Source organism: Myxine glutinosa, chromosome 4 (assembly GCF_964187855.1).
Source record: "Myxine glutinosa chromosome 4, kmMyxGlut1.1, whole genome shotgun sequence".
NCBI lineage: Eukaryota > Metazoa > Chordata > Myxini > Myxiniformes > Myxinidae > Myxine > Myxine glutinosa.
The window spans coordinates 75,775,463-75,786,527 of NC_136264.1; the positions used below are offsets into that span (position 1 = coordinate 75,775,463).

Below are 11,065 nucleotides of genomic sequence, written 5' to 3' on the forward strand. Positions count from 1 at the left end.
CACCCCTTTTGCCGCGCATGCGCACATTGGCCTTCTGCTTTGACGATGTGCAAGTGCAACTGCACTCGCTCTTGCGGTCCTTTCGCTTTCTCTCAAAGAAACAGAATCTTGTCAAATGAGATTTAAGTTCGGCAGTAATATACGACGATTTCATTCTGAACACAACTGCAGAACTTTGTCAAAATAAACAACAAACGTAAACGACCCTGAAGTTATAAATACGCTTCAAAGGTATCAAGTAATCGTAGGATCGATATTTTCACGAGTTTGGATTTCAAGAAAAGTAAAACTACCCTTTTTGGCGGACTTTAACCTCGTTGAACCACCATCCATTGTAAATGTTGTTGTGGTATTAATTTAGTCTTGGAGTGATTGATGGACTCAATAATTAAATTGTCCAAAAACGATTGACAGATTTTTAATTAGCGTTTGTTATGTTAATTGGGCGTTGTAATTTGTTTGCTTGTATTTGCATTTGTGTTGACTGTTTATGTGTAAAATTTAAGGTAGGTTGAAATTGCGGCTGTATTGTCGTGTGGACGTCTCTATTAACACCGAGCACACCACGGATGACCAATTGAGCTTTAATGAAGGCAACGATCGAATGCGGACTTCACTCTATTGTCTCTGTGCACGGACGTAGGGAGAAGAAGAAGAAGCGGGAGCTTTGCCTGACGCGATCCCCAAACAGTCTTCAAACCTGCAGGAAATTAAACTCACGAAAACGAATTTAGAATAACAGGGAAAATAATAAAAGGGTTTAATTACAACGGAATGACGTGACAAGATAAACGCAACGATGTAAATAAATATCCTAATTCGGGACATCCCCACACCAGACTTAAACACAAACAAATGGGAATTTAAATGGAAGGAAAGTAAATGTGTTCATTATCGTGCACTCAGCTCGATTGGCGCCTTGGCAGTGATCGTCCAGTCCAAGTGCGCACTATGGTGTTGGCAGGAAGTAAGCTTCAATCCGCCTCGTTCGCGCGCTGCAAGGCCTCACCGGCCATCCCACTCAAAGCGAGCGAGCGGGCGTGCCACCTGCCCCCTCAGCCGTGCAATGTCCCCGCGGACTCGGCACGGAACTGCGATGCACCCAACGCTTGGTTTAAAAGGGAGAGAGGGCCGAGGACAAAGGAAGGCGTGAGGGAAAGAGGTCGGAGTAGAGAAATCGTGAGGGCAGGAGCAAACGAGGTCCAGCCACCCAGGGATCCAACAACGAGCAATAATGAGAAGAGAGCAAGAAGGCCAAAAGAGCGAAAAGGGAGGAAAGGGGTCCACGACCATCCGCGATGGCATCCAACGAGAGAGAGAAAATGCCGGCTCGCGAGTCGTTTTGTCGCTCGTCGTCTGACGTCACCAGCCCTACCTGCCAATCAGCCCATCACCTCATGACCTCTCGAATCTTCCCCCCCCCCCCCCCCCGTGGTCCTTTACCATTGGCTGAGCACTTCGCGCACTCCTCACGTCATCAGTCGGTGGCCAATCAGTCTGTCGCTTCTTGCTCCCTTCCTTCCACCAAACCCAGGGAAGCTTATTGCTCCTCCCCTGGCCAATCACCAGTCCTTCCCTACTTTGCCAATTGGCGGCCTTCCTCCTGCCTGTCCAATGTGTACTTGCCAATTCGGGTTTGTCAGCGCAAGTGCGTCATCTGGGATCCGGTTAGGGTTTTATTATTATTATTTGCTACGTGTGGTGCTTTTAATGGTGGGATTCCTAACTAGTGTCTGTGTGCATTGCCATACGGGACAAGGGAATGATCACAGAGGGAACAACGTTCAAGAGAATTAACATAATCCCTACAACTCGTCAACATGACCCATTCCTTGCAATGGGAACTGTTGTGGAACTAATTAATTTAGCCTTGATTGATAGACAGAAGACTCAATGATTAATGTCCACAAACCGTTTAAGATAATTGCTGATTTTTAATGAAACATGGAGGACTTTGTGAAGGTTACAAAAAGATATACATCAAAGGACTTCAAAAAACCACTTGGTAAGAATCCAACTCCAGAAAAGAAAGCACGCATGCACACACACACACACACACACACACACACACACACACACACACACACACACACACACACACACACACACACACACACACACACACACAATAATTTCTAAGCAAAATCCTGAAGCATTTGTGCAGTACAGCCTTTCTTGTACTTGTGAAGGAAAGGAGAATGGGGCTGGGCTGAGGGGAAGAGAGAGAGAGGAAGGGGGAACGAGATAAGAAAAGTTGCAAGAGATTCAAGCGTGATGGAGGCAAATTGGCTTTTTCCCAAACGTTTCATCTTGGGAGAGGTTTTGGGTTACAGAAAATACAATTAATTCAGTTATTGTGAAGCATCCAGTTATAATACATTTCCCTTTTTGTCTCAGAACATTCCCATTAATTGCATCGAATTAATAGAGCATTAACTCACAGTTGTGTCATTCCATGGATTTCCGAGAGAACGGTATTTCTCCAGCCCAGTTGCTAAGTCACAATCTAATCTTTTTAGTGGGATGTGCCATGGGTGACCTTGCAGGGAGCTCAACACTAATTAAAAAATAGTTTTACAACAGTTACAACTGCGGGAATCTTTTCCCAAACTTTTCATTTGTCGAAATCTGAATACACAGCTTATTTGTTGAATACAAAGATTATATATATATATATATATATATATACTAGCCGAAAGCACCCGGCATTGCCCGGGTTCTTTTTCAATGAATTTACTACTATAATTTAGCTTTTACTCGTGGCCGTAGAAGATTGACTACTATAATTCAACTCAGCTTTTAATTGCGAAATGGACCCAGCCCGTCCGAGGCGGCTTCGACCGGCCTTGCCATCTCGCCTATAACCTTCCCAGGGCCCGTCCTGACATTTTTTGTTCTTTTTGAATGAATTTACTACAATAATTCAGCTTTTACTCGCGGCCGTATAAGATTGACTACTATAATTCAGCTCAGCTTTTACTTGCGAAATGGGCCCAGCCCGGCCGAGTTGGCCTCGACCGGCCTCGCCACCTAGCCTATAACCTTCCTGGGGCCCGTCCCGACATTTTAAGTTATTTTTGAATGAATTTACTACTATAATTCAGCTTTAACTCACGGCCGTAGAAGATTGACTACTATAATTCAGCTCAGCTTTTAATTGCGAAATGAGCCCAGCCTGGCCGAAGCGGCCTCGACCGGCCTCGCCACCTCGCCTATAACCTTCCCGGGGCCCGTCCCGACATTTTTTGTTTTAGAAGTTTCCTCCTATCTTTCACCGTTCAGGAGATTAGCGTGTGCAGACAAACAAACAAACAAACAAACAATCAAACAAAAACTTTGTTATATACATATAATAGATGGATATAAATGTATTTTTATAAAGAGTATATTTATTTGTTACACAGTATTTAATTGGAAGAAGCTTATTCCTATCAAATCAAACGTGTTGATTTGATTTTGAGAGGGAGTGGAGACGTGCAGCTTGGTTGCCCCGTCCGTCTCGTTTGTTTCATCGTGCACGGCTTCACTTTATTTCCAAATTAGAATCTGTTTTCGTTTTTGCCGCAAACATGATATCAGTGCATCGAGTGGGGTATTTTATTTCGTGAAAATCGGTCGATTTGAAGTGGTGAAAATAAAATATGATCGTGGCAAATCGTAGGAATCGGGCTGGCGCCGTGGCCTTCAAGTGGTCTTGACTAGATGCAAGGCCGCACCTCATTTTGTCCAATAAAGTGGTTTTAAAATATTTTTTGATGGTTCTTATTCTTATCATTACATGCACAACGTTCGTAGGGAGGTATAGATATGTGGATTGACATCGGATGGCATGGGATTCGGGAGTTAGGAACTCCGGGGTTTTAGGAACTTTTTTCATTGGGAATATATGCGATTTGCTCTTGAAGGCCCTCGAGAGTGAACGGAGGCTCGGATTTTAATTCTGATTCCGGATTTCGCAGTCGCTAGTGCGTCTTAACACTCGGCACAAACTGTCCCTGCGAAATTTCCAGGATTTTCGGTAAAATTACTTCAGGGTAAATTTACATAGGAAAGGCCCATGTTAAATTTTCGTCGCCAAAGGACTTTATGTTTTGCGAAATTCATCCTGACTTCGCCTCTAGGAGGATACAGGGGTATCTGTGGATAACGGGAACCTTTGTTTGGCGAAATTCGGACTGATATTGACCGAGTTATTCAAAATATTAACTTATATCAAATAAATCTTTTGTGATTTTGTATTTTGCGCACCTGTATCGTTGGAGGTATTGACTTATATAGGGTTGGTTTTCTAAAGCTTATATCAGAATATTAACTTATATCAAATGGGTCTTTTGAGGGGAAAGTGTGATGACATCACCACGTCACGCGGCACGAATGCGCGCCTGTGTCGTTGGAGATACTGACTTCTATAGGGAGGCCCCATCACCCTCCCCCATCACCCTCCCCCATCACCCTGCCATCGCCCTCTCCCATCACCCTGCCATCACCCTCCCCCATCACCCACTCCCACCACCCTCTCGTTGGAGGTATTGACTTATATAGGGTTGGTTCTCTAAGGCTGTAGGCCGCACCTCATTTTGTCGAATAAAGTGGTATGCGGGTGGTTCCGGTATTTGGGACCGCAGGGACGGAAAGTGCAGCCGGCCCGCTCTGAAGGTTCGGATCGGGACACCGGGATTCATTCCGGTCGCCCGGTCGGCCCTGAGGTGGGGGTGCGGGGCCTGTCACCGAACGTCAAAACAAACGGCCTGCCGGGGCCGCCCAAAAGTCGGGCGTGAGGGGCGCGTCCACTAATGGAATGCCTCTCGCTTCCCAGATCGAGGGCCACGTGGTCAGGAGAACCTCGTCCCTTCTGGTTGCCCTGCCGTCCCACCGGGAGCGCTGGCAGGGTGTACGTCAAACTAAGCTTAAGTGTCAAGTGTTAAGTTCCTCCTTGCCCTCGCAAGGGAAAGGCTAGGGTCAAGCTCTTCCAAATTTCCAAACACTAGAACTCGGACGTCTCAAATTAATTAATTATTTGTTAAAACATCTCAGTCGCCCGCGACCTCTCTAGCGCGGGCGTCGAACCAGTTCATTTCCGGTGCGACCGGGCCGAGTATCGGCCCGGCCGTGGCCGAAGCCGTTGATTCCGCCGTAGCACGCTAACGCGTAGGCTCGCGCGCCCCTGGTCCGCCGGGGCTCCGCGGGTGTCCTACCGTGCCTGGCTTGCCGGTGCCCGGGGACGGATCTCGCTGTCTAAACATGGTAGCGCTAGGCCAGTGGGACCGCCGGGACCCACGTGCACTCACATGGTGTTCTGCGCGTGGGCGGCAGTATCAGACCGGGGCGCCCAAAGGCGTCACGCACCCAAACGCTCCCCGGCTAAAGTTCATCCTGAAAGCGCCCACATTGTGCGGACAAACCAAGTCAAGGGCCACATGGTCAGGAGAACCTCGTGCCTATCGGCCGGCCTCAAAGACCGAAATTGTGACGGTGTCACCGGCACGAATGCGCGCCTGTGTCGTTGGAGATACTGACTTCTATAGGGAGGCCCCATCACCCTCCCCCATCACCCTGCCATCGCCCTCTCCCATCACCCTGCCATCACCCTCCCCCATCACCCTCCCCCATCACCCTCTGCCATCACCCTCTGCCATCACCCTCCCATCACCCTCCCATCACCCTGCCATCACCCTCCCATCACCCTGCCATCACCCTCCCATCACCCTGCCATCACCCTCCCACCACCCTGCCATCACCCTCCCACCACCCTCCCATCACCCTGCCATCACCCTCCCATCACCCTTTATTGGACCATTTGACTTCTGTAGGGTTGGTTTTCTAAGGTTTATATCAAAATATCAAATAAATCTTTTAAGGTGAAAGCGCGATGACGTCACCACGTCACGCGGCACGAATGCGCACCTGTGTCGTTGGAGGTATTGACTTATTTAGGGTTGGTTTTCTAAGGCTGTAGGCCGCACCTCATTTTGTCAAATAAAGTGGTATTCGGGTGGTTCCGGTATTTGGGAGGTATCACCCTCCCCCATCACCCTGCCATCACCCTCCCATCACCCTGCCATCACCCTGCCATCACCCTACCCCATCACCCTCTGCCATCACCCACTCCCACCACCCTCTCGTTGGAGGTATTGACTTATATAGGGTTGGTTCTCTAAGGCTGTAGGCCGCACCTCATTTTGTCGAATAAAGTGGAATGCGGGTGGTTCCGGTATTTGGGACCGCAGGGACGGAAAGTGCAGCCGGCCCGCTCTGAAGGTTCGGATCGGGACACCGGGATTCATTCCGGTCACCCGGTCGGCCCTGAGGTGTGGGTGCGGGGCCTGTCACGGAACGTCAAAACAAACGGCCTGCCGGGGCCGCCCAAAAGTCGGGCGTGAGGGGCGCGTCCACTAATGGAACGCCTCTCGCTTCCCAGATCGAGGGCCACGTGGTCAGGAGAACCTCGTCCCTTCTGGTTGCCCTGCCGTCCCACCGGGAGCGCTGGCAGGGTGTACTTCAAACTAAGCTTAAGTGTCAAGTGTTAAGTTCCTCCTTGCCCTCGCAAGGGAAAGGCTAGGGTCAAGCTCTTCCAAATTTCCAAACACTAGAACTCGGACGTCTCAAATTAATTAATTATTTGTTAAAACATCTCAGTCGCCCGCGACCTCTCTAGCGCGGGCGTCGAACCAGTTCATTTCCGGTGCGACCGGGCCGAATATCGGCCCGGCCGTGGCCGAAGCCGTTGATTCCGCCGTAGCACGCTAACGCGTAGGCTCGCGCGCCCCTGGTCCGCCGGGGCTCCGCGGGTGTCCTACCGTGCCTGGCTTGCCGGTGCCCGGGGACGGATCTCGCTGTCTAAACATGGTAGCGCTAGGCCAGTGGGACCGCCGGGACCCACGTGCACTCACATGGTGTTCTGCGCATGGGCGGCAGTATCAGACCGGGGCGCCCAAAGGCGCCACGCACCCAAACGCTCCCCGGCTAAAGTTCATCCTGAAAGCGCCCACATTGTGCGGACAAACCAAGTCAAGGGCCACGTGGTCAGGAGAACCTCGTGCCTATCGGCCGGCCTCAAAGACCGAAATTGTGACGGTGTCACCCTCGTAATTGTGACGGTGTGACGGTGTGACGGTGACGGTGCTCTAATGCATTCTTAAATCTCTATCCCTTCGTAAATGCTCTAATGCATTCTTAAATCTCTATCCCTTCGTAGATGCTCTAATGCATTCTTAAATCTCTATCCCTTCGTAGATGCTCTAATGCATTCTTAAATCTCTATCCCTTCGTAGATGCTCTAATGCATTCCGGTGTCCGGGTTCGTAAAAGTCTTGCCTCCCGTGAGACGAGCATAGAGGTCTTCGATCCTCGGGATTGGATATTTATCCAATGAAGAACACCTGTTCACGGTCATTTTATAATCTCCACATATGCGGATGGACTGGTCCGATTTTATGACTGGAACGATGGGCGCCGCCCATTCGGCATACTGGATTTGCTCGATGATCCCCAGATTTTCAAGATGATCCAGTTCCTTGTCAATCCGCTCACGCAGGGCGAAAGGGACTGGGCGAGCCCTGCAAAATATAGGATTGGCATCCCGGTCAACCCTGAGTTTAGCCGTATGTCCTTTCAAGGTTCCAAGGTCATCCTTGAAGACATCCGGGTATGTATCCAGCACATTTTTGAGTGTGTATGCTGCGGTAGGAGAAACGTTGGCTGCCCGGAGTTGATGAATGCTTTCCCACTTCAGTCGAATTATGCTCAACCAGCTCCTGCCGAGTAAGGAAGGGCCCTTTCCAGGAATGACGATCAGGGGTAGGTGAAACTCACGGTTATCGTAGCCCACCGTGACGTCACATGTACCGCAGGGAACAATCTTCTCACCTGTATAGGTGGAGAGTCCATAGGTAGTAGGTTTCAGATGGGGTCGGTCAGCATCACTCCACAGGTTTGTGAAAACAGCATGGCTGATGAGCGAGACGGCTGCACCAGTGTCGACCTCCATTTGCAATGGTCGATTGTTGACGACAACATTGGCAAGAAGAGGGTCCCGCCTATGGTGAGAATCAATATGAAGCAGGTCATACGATTCTGAGTTGTCGGAAACAGAGCTCACCTGGTCAAGCTCGGGTTCCTCCGAACCGATAAACTGATGAATCTTGTCAGCAGCTTTTCCTTTTCCCGATTTGCGAGTGATGCAAGCTGGAGCAATATGGCCAGTTTTCGAACAGAAATGGCAGGTGGCATCTTTGAACCGACACGTCTCCGGAGGGTGCTTTCCGTTGCACCGAAAACAGTTGTGGGTTTGAGACTGCACTGGCTTCTGACGAGGAGCCTTGTTCCAACGTTTTGGCTGAACATGATCCAACCGATTCACAGCAGGGCTGGTACCAGACGAGCGAGTGGCACCGATGCTTGTAGCGTTGCGTTCAGCACTTTTCATGGAAATGGCGGTGTCTCTGGCATTTTGGAACGTCAGTCTTCTCTCAGCAAGCAGGCGTCTACGAGTGCGGTCATCGGACATGCCAACCACCAGCAAATCACGAAGCATGTCATCGATCGTGTCCCCAAACTCACACAGATGTGACAGTTTTTTGAGGTGTGCAATGAAGTCTGCGATCGACTGACCTTGCTGCTGTCTGCACATGTAAAAATTAAACCGACACAGGATGACTGAAGGAGATGGATTGCAATGTTCCTTCAAAGCGGCCTTGAGCTCTGCATACGTGAGCTCCTGGATTGTCCGAGGCCGAATCAGGTTTTTAACGAGTGTGAACGTCTCACCTCCGCAAACGGACAGGAAGACGGCCTTCATCCGGGCTTCGGTCGCGATGCCGTTCGCCTCGAAGTAGAAAGACAACCGCTCAGAATACGTGTCAAAATCCCCCTCATGAGGGTCGAATTCATCGATATGGCCGAAAGATGTCATGGTCTAGATGTTTATCCTCGTCGCCATGTAAAGTATCTCGACAAACTACGATCAATTGTCGTACGCGTTTATTCACTCTGCCGCTCAAGGCCCGATTCACAGCAGCGCCATCCGAGCTCTGGCGTAGGGATACAACCCGGTCCGGTGTAGGGATACAACGGTGAACATTTGCACTGCGAACATGACAGTTCGGTGCTCGGTTGATCTTCCGTCACAGCAGGGCACAGAGTGAGTGAGTTACTCACTCGGCTGGGAAGGAGAGGGGTGGAGGGGTGGGTGCAGGATGGGGAAGGAAAAGTGGCCGGACCTTGGCCATCGGAGTAGCGGCCGTCTTCGAGGCTCCTGGTCCAGGCTCTCTCCCTTGCTCCACCCGACAACTGCGTAAATGCTCTAATGCATTCTTAAATCTCTATCCCTTCGTAGATGCTCTAATGCATTCTTAAATCTCTATCCCTTCGTAGATGCTCTAATGCATTCTTAAATCTCTATCCCTTCGTAAATGCTCTAATGCATTCTTAAATCTCTATCCCTTCGTAGATGCTCTAATGCATTCTTAAATCTCTATCCCTTCGTAGATGCTCTAATGCATTCTTAAATCTCTATCCCTTCGTAGATGCTCTAATGCATTCTTAAATCTCTATCCCTTCGTAGATGCTCTAATGCATTCTTAAATCTCTATCCCTTCGTAGATGCTCTAATGCATTCTTAAATCTCTATCCCTTCGTAGATGCTCTAATGCATTCTTAAATCTCTTTCCCTTCGTAAATGCTCTAATGCATTCTTAAATCTCTATCCCTTCGTAGATGCTCTAATGCATTCTTAAATCTCTTTCCCTTCGTAAATGCTCTAATGCATTCTTAAATCTCTATCCCTTCGTAGATGCTCTAATGCATTCTTAAATCTCTATCCCTTCGTAAATGCTCTAATGCATTCTTAAATCTCTATCCCTTCGTAGATGCTCTAATGCATTCTTAAATCTCTATCCCTTCGTAGATGCTCTAATGCATTCTTAAATCTCTATCCCTTCGTAGATGCTCTAATGCATTCTTAAATCTCTATCCCTTCGTAGATGCTCTAATGCATTCTTAAATCTCTATCCCTTCGTAGATGCTCTAATGCATTCTTAAATCTCTTTCCCTTCGTAAATGCTCTAATGCATTCTTAAATCTCTATCCCTTCGTAGATGCTCTAATGCATTCTTAAATCTCTATCCCTTCGTAGATGCTCTAATGCATTCTTAAATCTCTATCCCTTCGTAGATGCTCTAATGCATTCTTAAATCTCTATCCCTTCGTAGATGCTCTAATGCATTCTTAAATCTCTATCCCTTCGTAGATGCTCTAATGCATTCTTAAATCTCTATCCCTTCGTAGATGCTCTAATGCATTCTTAAATCTCGATCCCTTCGTAGATGCTCTAATGCATTCTTAAATCTCTATCCCTTCGTAGATGCTCTAATGCATTCTTAAATCTCTTTCCCTTCGTAAATGCTCTAATGCATTCTTAAATCTCTATCCCTTCGTAGATGCTCTAATGCATTCTTAAATCTCTATCCCTTCGTAAATGCTCTAATGCATTCTTAAATCTCTATCCCTTCGTAGATGCTCTAATGCATTCTTAAATCTCTATCCCTTCGTAGATGCTCTAAAGCATTCTTAAATCTCTATCCCTTCGTAGATGCTCTAATGCATTCTTAAATCTCTATCCCTTCGTAGATGCTCTAATGCATTCTTAAATCTCTATCCCTTCGTAGATGCTCTAATGCATTCTTAAATCTCTATCCCTTCGTAGATGCTCTAATGCATTCTTAAATCTCTATCCCTTCGTAGATGCTCTAATGCATTCTTAAATCTCGATCCCTTCGTAGATGCTCTAATGCATTCTTAAATCTCTATCCCTTCGTAGATGCTCTAATGCATTCTTAAATCTCTATCCCTTCGTAGATGCTCTAATGCATTCTTAAATCTCGATCCCTTCGTAGATGCTCTAATGCATTCTTAAATCTCTATCCCTTCGTAGATGCTCTAATGCATTCTTAAATCTCTATCCCTTCGTAGATGCTCTAATGCATTCTTAAATCTCTATCCCTTCGTAGATGCTCTAATGCATTCTTAAATCTCGATCCCTTCGTAGATGCTCTAATGCATTCTTAAA

At 47.9% G+C, this 11,065-nt stretch overlaps 1 protein-coding gene and 1 pseudogene across 1 annotated transcript in view; both read right to left on the bottom strand.

Moving 5' to 3' along the window:
• The window catches only part of LOC137412646 (uncharacterized), a 46,860-nt pseudogene that overhangs the window by 23,354 nt on the left and 12,441 nt on the right, over positions 1–11,065 (bottom strand).
• Positions 1,921–11,065, bottom strand: part of LOC137424818 (histone H2B 7-like) — a 14,331-nt gene continuing 5,186 nt past the window's right edge. The window contains exon 2 of the mRNA XM_078775975.1: positions 1,921–2,309. Coding sequence (XP_078632101.1) covers positions 2,266–2,309 — 44 coding nt within the window. The 3' untranslated portion in view covers positions 1,921–2,265. The remainder of the gene's footprint in view (positions 2,310–11,065) is intronic.